This window comes from Leptonychotes weddellii, chromosome 9, assembly GCF_054177405.1.
Source record: "Leptonychotes weddellii isolate Sample4059 chromosome 9, ASM5417740v2, whole genome shotgun sequence".
NCBI classification, from domain to species: domain Eukaryota; kingdom Metazoa; phylum Chordata; class Mammalia; order Carnivora; family Phocidae; genus Leptonychotes; species Leptonychotes weddellii.
The window spans coordinates 4,324,434-4,348,097 of record NC_138377.1 but is presented as its reverse complement, the minus strand read 5'-3'; the positions used below and the strand labels follow the sequence as shown (position 1 = coordinate 4,348,097).

The 23,664-nt window shown below is 56.0% G+C and overlaps 1 protein-coding gene across 1 annotated transcript in view; it reads left to right on the top strand.

Annotated features, from left to right (window-relative positions):
- Window positions 1–1,131: 1,131 nt before the first annotated feature.
- LOC145723362 (echinoderm microtubule-associated protein-like 1) overlaps window positions 1,132–23,664 on the top strand; it is a 433,105-nt gene continuing 410,572 nt past the window's right edge. The window contains exon 1 of the mRNA XM_081829948.1: window positions 1,132–1,300. Coding sequence (XP_081686074.1) covers window positions 1,273–1,300 — 28 coding nt within the window. The 5' untranslated portion in view covers window positions 1,132–1,272. The remainder of the gene's footprint in view (window positions 1,301–23,664) is intronic.

Genomic DNA, 23,664 nt, shown 5'->3' with positions numbered 1-23,664 from the left:
ATGACCTGAGCCGAAGGCAGTCGCTTAACCAACTGAGCCACCCAGGCGCCCTCAACCTCCTCTCTTTTGGATGATCATAACCTCCAGCCCCTGCCAGGGACACCTGGCACTCTCCAGTCAAGGTTCCCAATTCTTATCTATGCACCTGCTCATCTCTTTTCCTGAAATGCCCTCTCTTTCGCTGAAAAAACTTTCAGATTCTTCAAAGACATGACTCAAATGCCGGCTCTTCCTGGAAGCCCTCCTGTATCTTTCTATTTGGGGTTGATTACCAGCTTCTCTCCTCTTTAAGCCACTTCACTCCTTCTGTGCCCTGCATGCAGAACCAGGTAGACCTTGAGCCCTGGGGGGCCCAGTGATGCCCAGCCCAAGGGTGATGCCTCTGGGAGCGGAGCCCAGAGCCCTCCACTTGCCTCATTGCCCTAGTCTCTGGTCCAGGCCCTCCAACCGAGGAGAAGGACTGGGTTACCTCTTAGGCAAGCACACAGCAAGTACATACTAAGTGCTTGTTGAGATGTGTCCTCCCAACCAATATTTCCTACATCCCCACTCTGTGCCCGACACTGGGTCCTGTGGCTCCCCCAGGGAGTCCCCCTCCATCCCCCCACAGCACCCAGTTGGCACCCAGGAGGTGCCCAGAAGTGGCTGCTCTTGGACTGACAAACAAAGGCAAGGGCCACGCCTTCCTGTAGCCTTGGAGACAGACAGTCGGGCTCCAGAGTCCGGCTCTGGTCACTCCCCTCACTGGCCGGGTGGCCTTGGGTGGGTCGCGGCTGCTCCGGAGAGCCGAGTGAGAGGACCCGCGAGGCAGCACCAGGCACGGGCTCAGGGGGTGGCATCACTCCGTCTTTTCCTCCAATGCCCATAAAAGCCCCTCACTGGCTGAGTGGAACCCTTCCCAGGGAGAGAGGCTCAGGCACTCTGGAGTCTCCAGGGCTGGGGCTGGGGTCTTGGGGACTGACCAAGCACCCAGGGGTGCAGCAGTTTCTCAGGCAACGTTCCGAGGCTGCCCGGGAGAGGCCCAGGGCAGGGGAGGGCAGTGCCCAGATTTATCCACCAATCGGGCGGGCTCCTGGCTCGGGAGCACGTTCTTATCTGCCCAGCCCAGAATGGGGAGGGGGGGCCGCCGGGCCGGCTCGGGCGGGACACTGCCTGGGGACTGGACACGGAGCAGCCCCGGCAGCCCCAAGCCCCACCGGGTGGGTGACAGCCACTGACGGCTCTGAGCGTCCCTGCAGGCTGGTGGCCGGCCGGCTGCCCATCTCCTGCACCATGTCGGACGGCGAGGGCCCCTCGGCCGGTGAGTCGCAGTGCTATATTTACCCACCACGGCTCCAGGTGCAGAGCCAAGGCCGCTGTCGCCGAGGGCACCAGGCGCCCCCACCCCAGGCTGCAGGCAGCTGCGGGGCTGGACCCCCTTCCTCCTAGCCTGATGCCTGGAGTGGGGGGGGGGGTAGGGGGGCTGTGCTCCTGGCAGGGGAACTGGCCTTTCAGAGCTGAGTTCTGCTGCTCCCCGGTGGGCCTAGAGCAGGAAGCCGTGCCCGTGGCCATCCGGGGAGTCCGGAGCTGACCCACGGCGCCGCGGGCGCTGGGCTGTGGGCGCGGGGTGCCACGGGCCCCTGGAACTGCATGCAAACCAGTGTGTGTGAACATGTATCTGGGTGGGGGGAGCCTCCAGCTTCCATCTGATTCCCTGAAGATCTGAGACCTCTGGGAAATTCTGAGCCCCTGGTCTACCTGCACAAGGCAGGCCCTCCAGGAGTCCCCAAATCCTCTAGGTTGGAAATGGCCCGGGACACAAAGGCAGAGGGGCGGGGTCTGCGCACATACCCTCTGCCCTCCCCAGGGGACTGGCTCCCCTGTGCAGCTGCCTGACCACCCTCGGCTCCTTCCAGCTGAAAGAAGGCTCTGAGGTGGACATCCCTCTAGCCGGCCGTGGGTGGGACCAGGGCTGCCCACAGCCTCCTCCAGGCTGCCTGGGTTCAAATCCCAATTCTTTCACTTCTAGGTTGGGTGACCGACCTGGGGCAAGGAACTTCACTGCTCTGAAGCTCAGTATCCCCAAGTGAAAAAAGAGACAGTGCTAACAGTCCCCCCACCCCCGGGGTGGTTGTGAAGATTGAGTGATAACGTGTGACCGCCCATCTATCGGGGCCTGGCATGCAGTGAGCATTCAGTGATGGCCTCGAGGAAGCAGCAGGTGGAGGGTCCTGGGCAGGATTCTCTGCCTCCCAGTCTGGCCCCTCCAGCTGCGCCTTCTTGCCTAAGCCACTGCATGTCGGTGGTCCCTGGAGTCCTTATCTGTCCCGCAGTGCCGTGGAGCATCCTGGGCGTGTCAGGCTGGCCTGGGGTTCCTGGGAGGGTTGTGATTGACAGCAGTGTGGCACCCCCGGGGTGGTGTCTGGTGGACAGTCCTGGCACCTGGGCCTGGCCAAGTGAGATTTGGAAGAGTGTGTGTATGTGTGTGTGTGTGTGTGTGCGTGTGTGTTGGGGAGGGGGACACCAACAAAACTGGCCTGACCTCACCCTCTTCCCCCAAGCGTTAGTGGTGCAGGCTGCCAGGAATTGTCTGCCAAGGAGCCGGGGGGGGGGTGGGTGCAGCAGACAGGCCCTTTCTGGCTGGCTCTGCCCACACCTGACACGAACCCGGAATAGCTCTCTCCCTCCACCAGGGACACGGCCCTGCTTTTAGCAGCTTGTAAAACCACCCGCACAGAGCTGGGTATTTCAGGAAGGCCAGAACAATATTTAGCCCGCCGGGGCGATGGAATGGGCGCTGAGCGTGTGCGTGTGCATGTGTGTGTGGGAGGCTGGGAGGAGACACGGCCTTTACTGCCCCTTCACGGTGTAGGAGAGGGTCAGCTGGGCTGGGGGCCGGCAGGCACGGTCGTGGCTCTGCCCACCCTGGCTGGGCGGGTGGCCCTGGGCGAGCCGGGGACTTGGCTTCCTGCCTGTAGAGTGCCAGCTCTGCTGTGCTGGACTTGCTGGGGAATCTGGCTGGCCGGAGTAGAGGCAACACCTGGGTGCAGTGGTGTATGCGTGTTTATTTGGGGGGGTCTCTTAGAGTGTGTTGTCTGAAGGTCAAGACTTTCTGGGATTCCAGCCCCATGGGCAGTGATTGGGTCCAGGAGGCTGCTGTGAAATATTTTTACCTCTTTTCAGAAACCGATCCCTGGGCCTGTGTCTATAGCAGGAAAGTTCTCAGCTCCCCAGCCACGACCTGTGTGACCGAGGGCAGGTTACTGAAGGTCCCTGTGCCTCAGTTTCCTCATCTGTTAAATGGGGACAATAATAGGATATTAGCTCTTCAAGTGCCAATGAAGAGTAAAGCATATAACATACAGAGTAAAGCGGGAAGCATATAACCCGCTTAAAATAACGCCAGGCTTACTGTTAGCAGGTGTAACTTATTACTGCTCAACCAATAAGTGAGCTGCAGCCAAAGAGGAAAACGAAGGGGACAGATTATGTGCTGGGTCTTGTCCTGGCCACTTTGGAGATGTTGTTTGATCCCTAGAGGGGATGCATGAACTCCACTGCACAGCTAGGGAAACTGAGGCTCAGAGAAGCAAATAGACTGGCCCCAGTTCGCCCCACTGGTAAATGGTAGAGTCAGGATTCGAACCCAGCTCCCCAGACCCAGACTCAGGGCCCCATCCAGGAAATCCCACCCTGCTTGCCCCTCGCTCAGGACGGGGCTGGGGGGGTCTTGTAGGCCCTTGCGGCTCGCATCTGAAAAACAGCCCTTCTCATTTCGGACAGAGCTAGCTCAGCATTGTCTCCAATAATTTGGAGCCTGTACCAAAAAATGTGGTACCTGGTTAAGGTGTCAGGAAAACTGTGCTGAGCAGAGCAGAGCGGCATGCGGTCGGCTCCAGGACTTGTGGCGCTGTGCCTGGACAGGGGAGCCTGGAGGCTAAGGTTACCGGAGTCGACGTTGTATTTATAGCAGGAGCTGCCAGCCCGCACACCCGGTCCGGCGAAGGGGCTTCCCTTACAGCTGGCGGGATTCTAGGCCTGGCTCCGCCCCCGAGTGAAGCACAGCACGGGACGGGCCCCTTTCCCACGGAGACTCAGTTCCCCCGTCTGTAAAATGGGGCCCTACCGTGTCCCTCGCTGGGTCTGGAGACAGTGTCTCTAAGGGCTGCCGGGGCCTGGACGGAGGGGCCGGAAGGTGCTGGCTCCACGCATCCCGGGTCTGCTGAGTGTCTCTTCCTGCCTTTGACCTCGTGGTCGGCCCCCTCCCCTCCTGGCAGAACTCTGCAGGAAGAGAATCCAGCCTCCATCCCCACGTGTTTGGGAGAGTTTCCAGCAAAGCAGTTTTACAATTCCAAGCACCAAAGAATAGGCCGTTATTCTCAGCAGAGCAAGGAATGCAAGTCCCTCAGAGCGTGGGGGTTCGAATCTCCGCTCTACCGCCCCCTGGCTCTGTGGCCTTGGGTGAGTCGCTCAGCCTCTCTGAGCCTCAGGGGTGGGTTTCCGTTTGCCCTGCTTTGGAGGGTGTGGTGAGGACGGGCACCCCTAACGTGATGAGGGTTCAGCCAACAGAGTGACTCTTTGTCCTCCTGAGTAAACTCCCACGGAGGCCGTGGCCCCTGGGGACCCCAGCCTCCCTTTGTTCGTTCAGTGGGCAGTGGACAGGCTTTGCTACTGCCCGTTCCCCTGTCTTTATCACCTCCCTCAGCTCTGCAGCTCCTGGAGCTGTTCCGAGCGATTCAGCTGGGATCCAACAGCTTCTGGGGTCCCCCAAAGGCTCCCCAAGTATCTCTCTTTGCCTGGATACAATGTTTTTTTTTTTCCCAAGGGTGGAGGGCCTGACATTGGGGTGGGCCACCCCCATATCCCACTCAATTCGTCCTGGCATCCCCAGAGCCCAGAGAGAGCCCCACTTCCTTCTCCCTCCTTGTCCTGGCCTGGGTTTGATTCGCCTTCGTGTTTACCAACTGGCCTCAGGGCCTGTGCCTGTGTCAATGAGGAGATTAAAGCAAAACATTTTAATTATTTAGGGCTTGCTCTTGGAGAGGAAGTGTCTTCCCCCAGGAGAGGCAGGCTTGCTCCCTGGGCCTTGTCATCTCTCTAGGTTGTTCCCCCTCCAGTTGATGAGGGCTTCCCCCTTTCTAGATGGGTAAGTGGGTTCAGGTTTCATCTCTTGGGCAATAGGGAGCTAGTGAGAACTCTAGCCAGGGGCTACCTGCATTGCTTCCATGTGTGGGGGGCAGGGACTAGAGAATCTGGAGGCCAAGAGGCCCAGAGGAGGCTGACAGGATGGTCCTGAGGAGAAGGATGAGGCTGACTCAGGAGGGGAGGGACAGGGGAGTAGGGGGGTTAAGCAACTGTTGAATGTGGGGGCAGGGAGGCTGCGTCCCCGGGTTGCCTCCCCCACCAGGGATGTCCAGAGGACAGATGCTCATCTCCAAGGGACTGGGGCTGACCTGGCAAAGTCTCAGAGTTGGTCTGTAAAAACACACGGGAGTGGATGGAGGATGGTGTCCAAAGTCAGGCAGACCCGGCCCCTGCCGTGGACGCTGTGGACGTAGGCAGGCTCTCCTCTCTCCCCCTGGCTCGCCTCATCTGTAAGTGCAGGTGACACCACAACCCCAGGGACTGTCATGGGGGCTCCGTGAGATGTTGCCTTAAAATTCTTTACAGGGGCGCCTGGGTGGCTCAGTTGGTTAAGCGACTGCCTTCGGCTCAGGTCATGATCCTGGAGTCCCGGGATCGAGTCCCGCATTGGACTCCCTGCTCGGCAGGGAGTCTGCTTCTCCCTCTGACCCTCCTCCCTCTCATGCTCTCTGTCTCTCATTCTCTCTCTCGCAAATAAATAAAATCTTAAAAAAAAAAAAAAATCTTTACAAACCGTGAGGCCTGGGGGAGGAATGGAGGGCAGCCGATGGTGCTCAGGAGTCAACCTGAAAACTCTCGCCGTAGATGTGCCAGGCACCTGCTCCTGATGGCAGAAGGGCTCAACCTGAGCAGCATCACACGACCTGGCTGAGAGCAGGGGGGTGGGGGGCAGACACAGGACACAGAAGGCCCCCTAGTCCTGCCCCTCACAGCTCCCTCCTGTCATAGGTCAGTGCCATGTCCGCACTCCCAACCTGTGGAATCCCTGCATTATGGAGGGGGAGACTGAGGCCCAAGGGAAAGAAAGACTGGCTCGGGGTCACCCAACCGGGGAATGATAAACGGGGACTCAGGCTTGATTCCCAAACATGAGCCCATTCCCTGTGGCACCTTTGTTCCTTCTTCCTGCCTTCTCTCCTCCTGCCCAAAGTCAGCCCATCATCTGGCCTCCGTAGGGCTCTGCTTCCTCCAGGACCCCTCCCTTGATTCTGCGGTTCCTAGGGGACCCTGTCCCCTTGGAGCGCCCACCCCCCAACCATCTGGTTGAGTGCTGCCCACCTGGACACCTCTGTCCAGCTCACAGGATGTTGGATGGCAGGGGAGATGGTTGGGTGGGGTTCATTGCTGGGTGACCCGCAACAAGCCTCCTTTCATTTTTGGCCTCGGGGATGTTATTTGTTGGCATCCACCCTCATAGAATCCTACAGGCGAGCACATGACTCTGCACACATGTCCTGTGTTCCAACATCAGGTGGGGCTCGGGGCCCTGCTCTGCACCCGCCCTCATTACAGCCCTGGGCATCTCCAAGCAGCAAGTGAACGCGCTTTCACGCCATGTGGCTCAGGTCCCTGCTCCGGTGTCTGAAGTGCCCTTGGGATGGGTCTTAACACGACAACAAGTACCGGTTAGAAGCTGTTGGGAATTCAACTGGGAAACGAAAGTTACCCATTTCTGTTCTTTTAAGGGATTGGGTTCATTCTAATTGAGCATTCTTGAGAAAGCAAGGTAGATTTTTTTTTTTTTAATTTTTATTATATCTTTAAATGGAGCTGCTGGCGTTTGCGACCACTTCCTGTATTTTCTTGAATCTATGTAGTCAAAATAAAAGACAGAAACTGGTGGCTGAGGGGCGTCTGGGTGGCTCAGTCGGTTAAGCATCGACTCTTGATTTTGGCTCAGGTCATGATCTTGCGGTTGTGGAATCGAGCCCCGTGTCGGGCTCCGTGCTCAGTTTTGGAGTGTGCTTCAGAATCTCTCTCCCTCCCCCTCTCCCCCATGTGTTCTCTCTCTTAAATAAATAAATAAAATCTTAAAAAAAAATAAAAGAAACTGGTGGCTGAGATGAGTCAGAGATACCCATTGTCATCCACAACTGCTGATTTCAAATCTTTGCATTCATCAACACAGACCCTTTGTTTTTTTACTGATAATAGCACCCAGGATGGGCTCAGTATGCGCTGGAAAAAAAAAAACCAAGTAAATCCCAGCGGCTTAAAGCAACAAAGGTATATTTCCCGCTCATGCAAAGTCCTTTGCCAATCTGGGTAACTCTCAGGGCGGGTTACCTAGGCGGTGGCTCAGCCTGATGCCTCCATATGGACCCATGCTTCCCCAGTTATGAGGCTGGCAGAGAGACAGAGACACCGCACTGACAATTAAACCCTCCCATGCCCAAGTGGCCCATCCTGCCACTACAATCATTTCATTGGCTCGAGCGAGTCACATGGCCACACCTAATGGCCAGAAGGCGGAGTACAGCCCTCCGTTTGTGAATGGCAGTCATATCTGCCCCCCCGTTGACTTTTGTCCCCAATTGACTTAAAAAAAAAAGTAATCCATTTTAATTATGAAATGTTGGGAGCGTATCATCTGAGCTGCAGTCTGTAAGCATCTGAAATGCAGATTATGAATCGTTCCAACATGCAAGTCACAAAGCAAGGGACAAGATTTTTCAAAACGTGTTCTTTCCCACAGATTTGAATTTGCATTTAAAAGCACAAACATCAGTGTCTGAGAGATTGGGTCACCACACCAGCAAGGAAAAGCATAACCAAGAGAAACATGAGCCGTTAATTGCCGCGAAGCTCTGTTGATTTATTATTTGCTCACGCACTGAAGAGGGTGCTGGGCTGGAGAGCTCCGGAGCCTGTTCAATCAACGCAGTCAACGGATGAAGAAACAGGGTCTGAGTTTAGAAGGAAATGATGGTAGAAATATATTGGAAGGTGAATTATGAGTCTGTGCGCCGTCTCTCTGAGGCAGGCACTATTTCCTTGATCCCACGACACCACCACCACCTAGAGTCTCGCGGTCAGTTTGAGTAATAGTAGCATCTAATGAAACGAGCTTAACCGGAGGGCTGTGGCCATGAAAGCCACATGTCGTTTTGTATGATGAGATAAGACCTGGTTTAAAAATAATGTCTGCAAAGACTAGAGGTTGTCTCGAAGCCTTTCCGTAAGGGTCGATGACGTCACCTGAATGGCTGGAAATAAAGCTGGAATTTAATACATTAATATTATTAATTAAATAAAATATTAAGTAAATATTTCATTAATTAAAATAAATTAAATATTAATTAAATTAATAAAACTGGGATAGTAGGACTCCCTGCTGGGGATCAGACGCCCCTGCAGCCCCGGGGCCCCCCCGGTTCCAACCTCTAAGCCAGACTGTTTAGAGAACTCTCGTCCTAGTTTAAACACATCTTCTAGGGTTCCCGCCTGATTTATTTTGGGTGGAAAAAAGTGTCCAAGCATGGTGCAGTTGCAGAAAACACTCTCCCTGCTGCTCCCCTCTGGAGGGGTCCGTGGTCTCAGTGGACCACCTGATTCGGCAGTGCTCATTGGGCACGTCCCGTGTGTGCAGCACCAGCTTGCATTCCCCCCAGGGGTGCACGAGGGTTCCCCTTCCTCCGCATCCTCACCAACGCTGGTCGTTACCTGTTTGATTCCAGCCATCCTAGCGGGTGGGAGGGTATCTCACTGTGGTTTTGATCGGCCTTTCTCTAGTGACTAGTGGTGTTGAATGTCTTTTCCTGTGCTCCTTGGCATCACCCCCTTGGCTCTGAGACCATAAGCCTCAATGTCCTCATCTGTAAAATGGGGACAGGGACAGTGCCTGCCTCCCAGGCTGTGGTGAGGATTCAGGGAGATAATTGCAGGATCTTGGCCCAGAGCAGCTGCCCAGCAAATGTTTCCTGCTCAAAGCTGCGGTCTGGGCTTACAGTGCCTCCTCTGAAGGCTGGTGGGAGGGAGGGAGTCGAAGAGAGTAGGAAAGTTGACAGTTTCTGCAAGTTGCCAACCCATTTAGGAAAGGGACAAACCTCATCAGAGAAGGTGTTGACTGACACTGGCCCAGCCCTGGTGGTTTCTTCCCTAGCTGCTGGGCTGGGCCGGCCAAGGGAGTCGGCCGCATCGGCACAACCCAGACGAGGCAGGTGTCCAGACCACACGCTCAGGGAAGATAAGCCGGGCCCGTCATTGGGGTTTCCGGTGAGGGACACCTGCATGTTTTTCTTATCTTAAGTCATTTGGCCTCTTCCCCTGGACTTCTCTCGAGGCTGGTCACGTTGCCCTTCCTGGACTTGCAAGCTTCCGTCTGTCCATGGAGAGCTCTGGAAATCGGCCAGGAGCATCCTCCTGTGAGCTCGGGCGGGAGCCTGGAGCCTGGCAGAGGTGCCGATGGTCAAGCTGATTGTGTAGCTGTAACCAGAGCCGGGAGCTGGGCAGGGGGTGAGGGAAAGCCAATCCACCTCCAGATAGTAAGCTCATTAGGCTGCCCCAGAGGGAACAATTCATGTTCTGTTCTGGAGCCCAGTGGGAGAAAGGCAGAGTTCACCCCTGTGGCCCTGGATGTTCAGTTGAGCCTATAATCTGGGAATGGTGGGTCATACCCCAAGGGGACTCCAGGCTCTGGGGCTAGATGTGGATGCTGCCACTGTGCCCATAGCCACTCGGGGCAGCAGGTGAGAAGCAGGGGTGGGAGTGTAGCTGGGGAATCAGTGAGATGGCATTGGCATTCGAGCTCTGCTACCCAGGGCTGTGTGACCTTTGCAAGCCACAGAACCTCTCTGGGCCTTTGTTTGCTCGTGCATAAAATGAAGCCAATGATACCTTATAGGGTAGCTGCCAAGCACGAATGGAATAGTGCTCGTGGTCAAGGGCAGGGTCGGGGGATTCTAGAGATAGAGGTGGAGGTCCGTGTCTATGCACCTGCCTCCGTGGGAAAGGTGGCGGGAGGGAGGTGGGATAGGGCTTCAGGCAAAGTGTAGCTTTATTTTGTTCGACGTCCGTACACTCGAGTGTCAGCCCAGTGAGGGAGGAGACCATGCCTTTCCTGTTGCCTCTACTTCTGTGGGGGTTGTGGGTCACCCGGTGGGATCCCGAGCGAGCTCTGCAGTGTAGACCACACTGCAGGGCCTGAAGCAAGAGGAAGTTTGTGCCCAGCCCCAGGACGTCGGGCAGTGTCCACCCCCAAGGGCCTGGCTGTTCCCCCCCGACCCTCCCCTCCGGCTCCTGCCCAGTCTCCTGGGGCTCCTGTAACAAATAGCCATGAACTTGGTGGCATGAAACAACAGAAATGAATTTTTTCACAGTTCGGGAGGCCCAAAGTCTGCAATTAGACACACTGGGCCGAAGTCCAGGTGTCAGGAGGGCCATGCTCCCACTGGGGGAGAATCCGTCCCTGGCCTCTGCCAGCCTCTGGAGGTGCTCCTTGACTGGGGGCCGTATCCCTCTGTCCCTGCCTCCGGGGCCTCCTTGTCCCCCTTCTGTGCATCAGATCTCTGCTGCTCTGTCCTAAGTAGGCCCCCCGCAGCATTTAGGACCATCTGGATAATCCAGGAGAGTCCGCCCACCTCAGGATCCTTAATTTAATTACATCTACAAAGACCCTTTCCCCATATATGGTAACATTCCAAGGACCTAGTGAGTAGAGCTAGGCGCCTTCAGCCTACTTACTGCAGGCATCAACACAGGATCCCCGAGAAGCTTGTGGTCTCCCAGGGCTCTGGCTGGGGGCCCAGGGAAGCAGCCCAAGGGGCTCAGATCCCCCAAGGGAAAGGCTTTGCGCTCAAGGGAGCACCTCACACCTTCCTGGCCTCTGAGCCCCGCTCCTCTCCCTCCCTCCTGAACCGTCTTTGGCTGTCGGACCAAAGTTGCCCAGTGCCAAGGGCAACTGTCTCCCCTTTGTTTCCCGACCCCAGTGAAGAAAGTGATTTATGGCCTGGAGTAAACAGGGTTGGTGGGAGAGGGAGTACAGTGGGGCCTGACTGCAGGAAGAATCAGCTGCTACCTTCCAAAAAGACACGTTAAAAAAAAATACACTCTTTAAAACAGTAGTTTTTTTTAAAATAGAGAAGCCTGAATAAGAAAATAAACCCTAAAATATGCGGATGATGGAAGACATACTCAGGGAAGCTGAGAGCCCGGCTTGGACTCCCCGCTTGACCACATGTGGGGCGGGGGTGCCGCACCGGCTGAGCCTCAGTTTCCCTGTTTGGAACTCGAGGCCCACCTCGGGACGGCGGTGAGCAGGAAGCGGTGAAGGTGGCTTGGTAGGCAAACACGTGGAGGGGGTCCCGCCTGCAAAGACAGTGTGAGGCCTCCTCCCCCAGGGAGACGCCCGCACCGCCTGCCTTTCCCGCGGGGTGCCTCTCCGCTCAGCCCTGTGGCCTGGGGTCCCTGATGCTTCAGCGGGTGGGACTCCTCGGGGACTTTTCTCCACCGGAACGTAGTCTAAGCCCCTCGGCCCGGCACACACTGCCTGTCTGGGAGCTCTGCCGGCTGCCCACCCCTCACACCCCAGGTGAGGCCAGGAGACAGCACTCTGTACTTTCTGGGCCATTTCTCTCCGTTTGGTTCCTCCTCCGGGAACACCTCCTTATCCTTAGCAAAGCCCCCCTTCCCTCCCTGCCAGGGGCCCCTCACCAGATTGGGGCCGTTGTGAGGGCGGCACCCTCGTCTGAGTCTACGTCCAGCACCTGGCACATAGTAGATGCTCAACAAATAGCCTTGTTATTCGTCCAACGCTGCTCTTCCTCTGGCGGCCTTTACGAAGGAAGCACCAGGGTCAAGACGCGTCTAAGGCCCTTCTGTGCACCCTGTCCTCTCTCCCCCACAGCCCCACCACCAGGGGCGACCCTCACTCCCACTTTATGGACAAGAAAACTGGGGCCCGGAGGGGGTGGATTGTCACGTGGCTAGTGCAGGGTGGTGTGAGGACTCACCTGCGGACTGCACCCCCCTTGTCCCTGCCCCGTGTCACTGGGGCTCCTGGACAATTCCCTTCCCTCTCCGGGCCTCAGTTTCCTGATGTGGGAAGTGGGGGAGGGGCTACTGGTGGTGCGCTCTGAAGCCTCACCCCTGGAGGTGGGGGGCACAAGACACCGCCACACTGTGTCCCTCCTTGTGACATCCCCTTAATCCTGGGGCAGAGGCGTGGTCTGCCAGGGAAGGGGGCACCTCTCAGCCTGGAATGCCGCCTCCCCCACCCCCTGCTTCCCCCAGCCCTGGCACCCGTGACCTCTGGGTGAGGCCAGGCCTCGACTCCCAGCCTGGCCTGCCCTGGGCTGGGGGGCTCCCTGTGCTGGAGGAGAGGGGGGAAGGGGAGGCACAAGGGCTGCAGACCGACCTCCCGGGCTCCCTTTGGTGGCCTGGCCTTCTTGTTTTCAATCTCTGTTTGCCCCAACTGTAAAGTTAGAGGTTCGGGTGTGGGCAGGCAGGGTTTGCCCACATGAATTCACTTGCTGCAAGTCTTGTTTTGAGGGCAGGTAAGTCAGCTTGCCATCCTGGGGCAAGGAACACTGGCAAAGCCATCCACCCGCTGAGTGGTCTGAGCCAGCCTCAGTTTCCCCACCTCTAAGGCGGAACTAGTAGCAGCTGAGCTGGGAAGTGCTGTATGGACCCCACACGGGAGCCGAGGCCTCCCCTGCCGCCCGCCAGACCCCCCGCAGATGGCAGGCACCCGCCCCTCAAACACCTGCACTGTTACAGGAGGGAACAGGTGGTCACGAGGAAAAGCTGTAAATCTAACCAGTCTTTTTAAAAACATCTAACTGGTCTTAATCCTGCTAATGGTTTATCTTCCTTTCATGAGAAGGAGGTTCAGCTTCCGGCACAGGGCCAGGAACAGCAAGCTTTTGTGTTCTTTTGGAAAATGGAGATGGAGCTCAGAAGAGGACGAGTCAGGTGTTGGCGCCTTATCTTTCCTGGCAAAGCCGGGGCCTCTGCCAGGTCCCTGCTGGCCGCCGAAGGGAGGCGTGAATAGTGGAAGGGCTGGGCTCCCTGCCACCGGGGCTGTGTCGGGAAGCGGAGGGAGGAACCATGGGGATATGCAGCCTCAAATGGCATCGGGATCCTGGAGGCCCAGAGGGCTGGAGGCTGGACTGGCCCTGCTCTGAGGGGCCAGGTGTCTGCATCAGGGTCCCTATGAATGCCTGGTGGGCTTCAGTCTCAGATTCCACCCGCTGTGTGTCCTTGGGCAAGACGCCTACCCTCTCTGAGCCCTCATCCCCGCCTACCTCTTGTGATGGTTTCAAGGGCTCCAGCAGGGGGGCTGCGGGGTGCCTGGTGCGTGGTAGGTGTCTCATAGTGACAGCTATAGGAGAAAGCACTCGGGGAGGGGCCGCTTCCCCTCCGGGGAAACAGGGGGCTTTGCCTGGTCCCCAGAGCTTGTAGGACTCCAATTCTGATTTGCACTGTTGCTGATTAGTGGCTCAATCCCCACGGCCCCCTCGCCATGGGGCGGGGCGGGGGGGAACTGAGACATGTCTGTTGGTCAAGCAGGGGAGCAACAGGCCTGGAGGTGTGCCCGCCTGCAAAGACAGTGTGAGGCCTCCTCCCCCAGGGAGACGCCCCCACTGCCTGCCTTTCCCGCGGGGTGCCTCTCCGCTCAGCCCTGTGGCCTGGGGTGGTGTGCCCGAGGAAGGCAGAGGGCAAGAGCCAAACCCCAGCCGAGAGCTGGCACAGGACGGGCTACTTTACAGATGAAGAAACTGAGGCTCAGAGAGCTCAAGCGACCTGCCCAGGTCCAGTTGGCAAGTGGCAGCCCCTGTCCCCGCCATTGCTGTACTCAGTGAGGGGGTAACGCCTTGACCCTGGAATGGCTTTCAGTGAAATGGGGCTTGGGAACAGAATTATCCCGGGTGAGGTCCCTGGGCACCAGCAATCCAAGGGTCAGCGCCTGCAATGAGGACCCTTCCCTGTGCTTCTGGAGATGGTACCCCCCCAGCATGGCACCGGGGCGGGGGGGTGTTGCCGGTCACCAGCAATCACTTCCAATTTAGGGTGGGTCTCGGTGTGGGATGTCAGGCCAGGAACCCCGGGCAGGGGCGGGGTGCCAAGGAGCAGGGTCCACGGCGTGACCCCCACTGATAAATTGGAGAAGTCCCAGGGGTAGCAACTCTGGCCCTGCCCTGCTGCTGCAGGGAGGTGGGAGGGGAGGGCTGGTCATCAAGGCCACTCCGTCCCGCTCCAGCATGAGTCACTGCTTGGCTCAGGGCCCAGGCAGCCGAGGGAGGCCTCTGGCTGGGGTTCCCTGAGGTTAGCAGCCTTGGTGCCCATCCATTCCTTGGTGTTCCTGGCAGGCTTCTGTTCCTTTAAGAACCTGAACTTGAGATACTAGGGTGGGTGGTGAGATGGCTTGAGCTCAGGGATGTTCTAAACCTCTCCTTAAAGAATCGTGGAGCTCACTTTTCAGTGCCCCAAACCTACGCCCTGGGGTTCTCAAACTTTGGTGTCATTACAGCTGCGAGGGGTGGGGGTTCTCTGAAACGATGCATTCCTGAGCCCTACTCAGGCCCCTCGGACCTGTATCTCGGGGCTTCCCGTGTGGCTCATGGGCCCCGGTCTCGGGCGCCCCTTGGCACATCCACGAGATTCTCCACACCCCCTCATGTTCACTCTCTCCAGCCCTCTGTCACATGTCCTCACATGGGCACGTGCCCCTTATCCATATGGCTCACGCCCACACTCCCCGAGACGCGTAAGCTAGGCGTGCAGACACACACACATACACACACACACACACACACACACACCCAGACCGGCCACACAATTTGCAGGGCCTGGTGCTAAATGAACACACAGGCCCCTGTTCAAGAATTATCAAGGATCTCAAGGTGGTGACTGCAGGATATTAAACCAAGCTGTGGCCCCGTGTGACAGCACAGGTCACACGCCAACAAGGCCAAGCCCTACATACACTCAGGTCACACACCCTGGGGCGCTCGCGGATGAGCTCGCCCGTCGTGCGGGCACCTGCACGTGCACACACACGCTCACGGGCACACACAAACTCACGTGCACACACACGCTCATGGGCACACACACTCATGGGCACACACACGCTCACGGGCACACACACGCACATGACACACACGCTCACGGGCACACACATGCACGTGACACACACGCTCACGTGCACACACACGCTCACGGGCACACACATTCACGTGCACACACATGCTCACGGGCACACAGTCATGTGCACACACGTGCACACACACGTGCACACACACGCTCACGGGCACACACGCTCACGGGCACACACCTGCACGTGACACACACTCACGGGCACACACACGCTCACGGGCACACACTCATGTGCACACACACGCTCACGGCCACACACGCTCATGCGCGCACACACGCTCACGGGCGCACACACGCTCACGCGCACACACACGCTCACGGGCGCACACATGCTCATGTGCACACACACACTCACGTGCACACACACGCTCACGGGCACACACACGCTCAAGGGCACACACACACTCATGTGTGGTGAGGCTTTCAAGATAGCCTTTTATTGGGATAAGGAAGTGTGCTGGTTAATGTTTAATAAAGCAGAATCAAAGTTGAGTCATATGTGAGTTGCTTGTAAGCAAGAAATGCCAGATGGAGGATTAGCTGAATCACTGTCTTGGGTTTCATGAGTAGCATTTTAATTGGGTTGTGACTAGTTTGGGAAAACTTCTAAGCTCCCTCTCACCCCCACCCCAACATCTAAATTAAACCGGCACTTATTTCACTCTTCAAACGCCGCAAAACGCACCTAATGAAATGTGGACTCAGGAATTCTGTGAACAGATTTCTCTACCAGACGAATTAGGGGGAATGGGCCTGCCCTTGCTGTCCAGGAGTGGAAAGGGGAGACTCGCGTTCATTGAGCACCTGCTCCGTGCCGGCCTACGTGCTCGGGGAGGTGGCCTTGTCTCTGCACCTGTTTGAAAGCCCTGGGCTCACCACTCCGCACACAGTCAGTGCTTCTGAAGGGGGAGCTTAGTGTTGCACAGACGTGCCTCAGAGATGTTGGGGTTTGGTTACAGATCGCCGTGATACGGGGACTATCACAATAAAGTGAGACAAATGGATGTTTTGGTTTGCAGGGCAGATATAAATTATCTATGAAGTGTGCAAGACCATCGTGTCTAGGAAAACAATGCACATACCTTAATTAAAAAAGACTTTATGGGGCGCCTGGGTGGCTCAGTTGGTTAAGCGACTGCCTCCGGCTCAGGTCATGATCCTGGAGTCCCGGAATCGAGTCCCGCATCGGCCTCCCTTCTCAGCAGGGAGTCTGCTTCTCCCTCTGATCCTCCCCCCTCTCATGCTCTCTCTCTCTGTCTCATTCTCTCTCTCAAATAAATAAATAAAATCTTTAAAAAAATTAAAAAAAATAAAAAAGACTTTATTTCTAGGAAATACTAACCATGCTGAGCTTTCAGCAAGTGGTGATCACTGGGCACAGATCACCTTTTTTTTTTTTAAAGATTTTTTATTTATTTTTGTGAGAGAGAGAGAGAGCGCGTGAGAGAGAGCACACACAAGCAGGGGGAGGGGCAGGGGGAGATGCAGACTCCCCGCTGAGCAGGGAGGCCTGGGATCATGACCGGAGCTGAAGGCAGACGTTTAACTGACTGACCCATCCAGGCGCCTGAGCACAGATCACCTTAACAAATATAAGATTAATGAAAAGAATAATGAAATATTGGGGAGAATTATCAAACTGGGACACAGAGACACGAAATGAGCAAATGCAGTTGGAAAAATGGCACCAGGAGACTTGCCTGACACAGGATGGCCACAAACCTTCAATTTGCAAAAAACGCGGTATCTGCAAAGTGCAGTAGGACAAAGGATGCCTGTGCTCATCAGAGCCTAGGATCCCGCTGATTGTTAGATGCACATTCTCTTCTGGACCACTAAGAAAGAGAAAACACCGCCATTCATACCCTGACACCAGCCAAGGCGGGTGAACTCGCTCCGGTCTCAGAGGTGCTTAATTGTGAAAAGCGTGTCTCAGAGTGGATACAGGGAGGGATCAGCCTCCCAGTCCACAGATGGGGAAGACTGAGGTCCAGAAAGAGTAAGAACCAGCCAGGGGGGCTTTTGGGCTCTTGCTATTATGTGAACAGAGGCTTAGGAGGGCTTATTCCAGAGTTCTACCCAAAATGCATGCAGGGTTGTTTTTTCCGGGGTGAGGGGAGCCCTGCCTCAGTTTCCGTGAAATGCTACTGTGTGCCCCTATCTGTGCGGCCTTGGGGTTCAGGGGTTCCCTAGAGGCTTCATTCTTTGCATCTCCCCCACATTTGACCAGAGGTAGGCACAGTTGGGAGCATTTTCTTCAAAGCAAGTTTTAGAGATTATAGTAATTTTGAGGACCGAGTCCTGCCTTGAGCCCAGCCCTCGGCTTCCCATGCGATAACTCATCATGGGAGGATTTTTCTGAGACAGCAACTGGCCTTTGGAAGGCGATGAGCTCATGAATATGCATTGGCTCATCCTCGTAAATTATGCATTTGATAGGGAGGCTTCCTGGGGAGGCCAAGGAGGGCCAGGAGTGCTTAGTCCCGACAAGGCTTGCTCACAAGCACTTCTTGTGAAGCCCATATCCTGCTTGCCCTCCCTCCCCGTGACAATGAAATTGCGGGGCGCTACGCAGGCTCCATTCAAACATGGCACTCGGGTCTTCTAAGAATCTGGAGTTTACTTGGCTGTTGGTTGGTCCGAGGGGGCAGGGCAGGCGTGCACTCGCCCCCCCGGGGCAACTTTCTTCAGACACATAGACCTTGATAGTCTGACCTACGGAGGCTGACACCCAGACGTGTGATTTACATGTTGTTTAGATTTCAAGGGCTCATATTCCTCCGAACGGGAGCGTGCTCAGGTCCCGGTGGCCCTAGCATCTTGCGATTAGCCTGGGCCGAGAGTCAGGGTAGGATCCAGGTGGTAGCAGGAAGGGAAGGAGTTGTTTGGGGTGAGCACAGGCACCTGCCCTCCCCAGAGCCACCCTCGGCCTCCCAGATGCATTGCCGTGCGTGCAGCAGACACCTGGGCAGTCGGGGTTCAAGGTGAGCTCTGCATGGTCTGCTCGGCTGGATGGAGGTCACCCCTCCCCCGTGTCCCTCCCTCCTCTTGCCCAGCTGCTGCCATGTGGGCCCACCTTCCCCGTGGCTTTCCGGAGGTTCTGCCATGACTTGCGGGTCACACCTCAGCCACCCTTGAGGATAGCCCTGGGCCAGGGGGTCCTGTTTCTCTGTCTACATCCTTCTGGGACCGTCAGCTCCTTTTTGCTCCCCACATGTGGGCACATCAGACCCTTCCTTTCATTCCCTCCTTCCCGGTCACGGTCCAGGCCTCAGCTGGAGAGGGAAGGGCCTGTCCTGGTGAGTGGCTGGGAGGCGGCACTGCGGGTTTGCAGCAGGCTCACCGAACACTGGAGCCCCCGGCACGCCTTCCCCCTACCCCCCTTGCCGGAGGGCCTGAGGAAGCCGCCCCCAGAACACTGTGGACACGCATGGATCGAGAGCTATGGGCCAAGGCTGAAACCATTCCATCTCTTAAAAAAGTAAACTCCCACGGGCACCTGGGTGGCTCAGTCGTTAAGCGTCTGCCTTCGGCTCAGGTCATGATCCCAGGGTCCTGGGATCGAGCCCCGCATCGGGCTCCCTGCTCAGCGGGGAGCCTGCTTCTCCTTCTCCCTCTGTCTACCACTCTGCCTACTTGTGCTCTCTCTCTGTCAAATAAATAAATAAAATATTAAAAAAAAAAAAAAGTAAACTCCCAAATGTGTATAAGAAACAAAACCTCTGTGGAAAGTTAGAGACACGGAGAACAAGAAACCGCTATCACCTGCAGTCCCTTCACTTGGAGACGCAGCGTGCTAGTGCGTGGGCTTCCTTCCTCACTGCACCTGTTGCTGAGCAGGACGGTCCCCACAAGCCACCCGGAAGAGCGCGTCTCCCGTCCCTCGGTCTCACCATTGTGTCATAAGTGTTTCTCACGTTGCTGTGTCATCTCCAGAATTACTGCTTCTAATGACGGCAGAACATAATGCATGGGACCCTTCCTTTATGTTGGGTGTTACGTGCAGGGTTTTAAAAAGTCACTGCTCAAAGGAAATGACTTTCAGCCGTCTATTAATTTTTTTTTAAGATTTTATTTATTTATTTGACAGAGAGAGAGACAGTGAGAGAGGGAACAGAAGCAGGGGGAGTGGGAGAGGGAGAAGCAGGCTTCCCGCCGAGCAGGGAGCTCGACGCGGGGCTCGATCCCACGACCCTGTGATCGTGACCTGAGCCGAAGGGAGACGCTTAACCAACTGAGCCACCCGGGCGCCCTAAGTGTGCTTTTTTAAATTGATATTTAGTGTGCATCCAGCAAAGTGAGCAAGCTGTAAGCGCACCGCTTGGTGAATTCACAAAGTGAACACACAGCTCCCTGCATCAAGAGGCAGAATGATACAGCCCCCGAGGTCCCCCGATACCTCCTCCAGGCACTACCCCGAGGGCAAACACTGCCCAGACCCCTCACCCTATAGATGAGCGTTGCTTGTTTTAGACATCATGCGTCTGCAAATACAAAGGCTGGGCAAGAGCTGGGGCGCCCGGAACTCACACACGGTACTGCGAGCTTGGCTGTGGTCCGCATCACTATTCTCTTGACTTCCCTCTAGATCCTCCACTAAGCTGGACAGATGTTTTGATTGATTTTAGCTTTTACCATTCACGTTCCTTCACCTCTCTGAGCCTCAGCACAGAATAAAAATGAGCATGGGAGGGGCGCCTGGGGGACTGAGTCGGTGGAACATCCAACTCTTGATTTCGGCTCAGGTCTGCATCTCAGGGTCATGAGATGGAGCCCCTTGGTGGGCTCTGCGCTCAGTGTGGACTCTGCTTGTCCCTGTCCCTCTGCTCTTCTCCCCATCTGCTTGCTTGCTCTCTCTCAAATACATAAAATAAATAAAATCTTTTGAAAAACTGAGCACAGGGAGTGACGTGGGCTGGCCGCTCAGGGCAGTGGGGGACGCCTCTTCCTACCCTTCGTGCGCATCACCACACCCACTCTGCTGGGCCAGGCCGGGGCAGGGAGGGCGGGGGGAGGCTGTGGCTCCCAGAGGTCACTGACCCATGGAGGCCCTCCCTCGAAGGCAGGGTTTGGGTATCAGGGCTGCACTTTGCTTCTAGCTAGGACTGCAGGCCAGCTCAGGGCCTTGAACGCTTCCTTGAGGAGGAGAGGGTTTGCAGCAGGCCAGGAGGTCTGGGCGCCAGAGTGGGGGTGCTGAAGACAGGCACTAATCCCATGCCAGCCAGTGATTTGCAGTGTGACCTCCGGGGCTGCCCTCCTCCTCCTCTCACTCCCCTCTCCCTCTCCTCCCCCTCTCCCTCCTCTCCCTCCTCTCCTTCCCTCTCTCCCTCTCACTTCTTCCCTTCCTTGTCTCCACAGCCCTGCAGATTTACAGACAATAAAGTGCTGCTCAGAGAGGCCACTGACCTGCACCAGGTCACATGGACAGGAAGAGCAGGGGCCAGAATTCAGCCCTAATCGTCCCTCCCTCGTGCCTTCCTGGCCACCACTGGGGCCGAGGGTGGTTCTTCCCCACCGGACACAAGCTAAGCTCCTCCTGTCGGGACCTTGTCCAGCAAACCTCACCAGTTCCAGCTGCCAGAAGCCTTTTCTCTTGGTTGCTTCCCCAAAGGAGCACAAAGCCCGGGCTGCCGCCCCCGTGGGCCCACCCTAGACAGCTGGACAAGGAAAATGGCAGCAGGGCCTACCCTCTGGGCCAGGTCTCGTGTGAGACTCTGTGCAGGGGAGCCGTGCTGTCCCCGCTCTGCCCACGGGGAAGCCAGGCTCAGAGGAGGCAGGAAGAGCCTGCGCCTCGCGCTGTGGGAGAGGTGAGGCCAGATCCAGGCCAGGCCCACACGGTCCCAGCAGTCCCCTGTGGGGTGTGAGCTCCCAGAGGGGGCCGGCCGTGCAGGGGGGTTCAGCCAGGGGAGCCGCTGTCTCTGTAGATGACAACCCTAAGACAAGCATCCGTGTGGCCCCTCGGCCAGGACGCTGCTGTGATCCGTAGCTAAGGCACCTAAGCACCGGCTGGTTCTTGTTTCTAGAAGAAAGGGCCGCAGCAGGGGGCAGCCTGAGAGTCATACTCTGCCCAGTGAACGGTCTCCGCCACCCAAATGCACACCCCTGTGGGGCCAGCGGGGTCCGGCCTGCCTCTCATGGGGCCTGAGCGGAGAGACAGCAGTTGGGCAGAGCGGAAGGACCCACTGTATGTATACTCGGGGGTCTCCAGACAAACAGAAACAATGGGATATATACAGGGATCTTTAAGAGGGGATTTATTATAGGAATTGGCTCAGCTGGTTATGGAGGCTGAGAAGTCCCGCAGTCAGCCATCTCCAAGCCTGAGAATCAGGAAAGCCTGTGGTAGAAATCAATCCCAGTCCGAAGGCCTGAGAATCTGGGGGACAGTAAGTCCCAGGAGATGTGAGTCCCAGTCTGCATCCCAAAGCCCCAGAAATCAGGAGCGTAGGTAACCCAGGGCAGGAGATGATGTCCCAGCTCATAGAGCAAATTGGCCCTTCCTCCACATTTTTGTTCTACTCAGGCCCTCGGGGGGATTGGGTGGCGTCCACCCACACCGGGGCGGGCGATCTTCTCTACTCAGGCTAGGGATTCAAACCCACTTCCTGAAACACCCTCACAGACACACCCAGAAATAACGTTTTTACCACTGCTCTGGGCATCCCTTAGCCCAGCCCGGTCAACACAGGAATTCGCCACGACACCCACTAAGGTTGGGAGGGTGTCTGTGTAGGGAGGACAGAGCCATGCTCTAGACAGCCCCACTGGGGGTGTCGCTCCATTGGCTGAAAGAACTGACACCTTTGGGAAGAATAAGAACACTTCTCAAAATGCACTGATCAATGTTAAGCCATAGACCTGTCAACACATACAATGGTGGACACCTCCTGGGGGTCCAGTTCCCAGGTGCAAGCATGAACGAGCCACTGCCCTGTATGTGAGGTGGGGTCCCCCAGAGCCGTGCTCCGGGGAGAAGCAGGTGCAGAGAGGGGACAGCAGGGCAAGGAAGGAAAGAGGCCGAACAAGATGCAAGTGCATCCCTCAGGGGGCTCTGCATGTGAATGGCACCTCAGTGGGCCCCAAGGCCAAGGGCAGGCCCTTTGTGCTCACTCACTGGGCAGCTGTTGGTTAAGAGCTATGGGGTGAGGGGAGGGCGAGGGGAGAGGATGGGGGTGCGTTTCTCTTCACCTGCAGGACGTGTTAAAACTCAGATTCCTGAGCCCAGAGATTGAGTCACTGGGTGGATAATTTACATTTCTAACAAGCTCCCAGGTGCAGCTGATGCTGAGTACCGCATTCCTGTTTTCAGAGGCTGGAGCCCAGTGGGGCACGGGGACTTGTAAACAGAGGGCAAAGAGAGCCGTGGAGGGTCAGGGCAGGCTTCCCGGAGGGGACACCGGAGGTGCTGCTGGAAGGAAACGGGTTGGTGGCTGACGGAGTAAGGAAGGAGAGAGGCCCCCACCAGCCTTGCAGTCCAGGTATATAGCAGAAAAGGGAGGACGGACTATGCATGGCCATGGAAGCCGGCATGCTCGGTGAATATGCACAAAAAGTTCTTGATAGACCTTTGGCTTGGCCAGTGGTAGGTCTGTGTCAGTGTCCGGGGACCCCCAAACCTCTGCCTTACCCATTCCTCAACTGGTATAGCTTTCCTGTGATAAAATACCTGTACCAGAAAATTCACCATCTTACCCATGTTTAAGTGCACAGTTCAGGGGGGTTAAGCGCATTCATACTGTTGTGCACTCACCACCACCATCCACCTCCAGAACTCTCCATTCTGCAAACCAGAAACTCTGCATCCATTATTCATTAAGCACTAGTTCTGCCTCTCCCCTCCCCCAGCCCACTGTCATGCAGGATTTGTCTTTCCGTGACCCGTTTAGGTGACTGTCCTTTGTGATTGTCACTTATCGTAATGTCCTCAAGGTTCACCCATGTTGTAGCAGGTGTCAGAATTCCCTTACTTTTCTTTTTTCCTTAGAGGAAGAGAAGTATCTTCTTCCCTGTAAGCACCAGAATTTCCTTACTTTTTATTTTTTTTAATTTTTTTAAGGATAATATTTTATTTTTTATTATTTTTTTATTCTTATGTTAATCCCCTATATTACATCATTAGTTTTAGATGGAGTGTTCCATGATTCATTGCTTGGGCATAACACCCAGTGCTCCATGCAGAACGTGCCCTCCTCAATACCCACCACCAGGCTAACCCATCCTCCCACGCCCCTCCCCTCTAGAACCCTCAGTTTGTTTTTCAGAGTCCATCGTCTCTCATGGTTCGTCTACCCCTCCGATTTCCCCCGCTTCAAGAATTTCCTTACTTTTTAAAAAAAGGTTTTTATTTTAGTTCTAGTATAGTTAACAGTGTTATATCAGTTTCAGGTGTATAAGATGGTGATTCAACACTTGCATACATCACCTGGTGCTCCTCATGATAGGTGT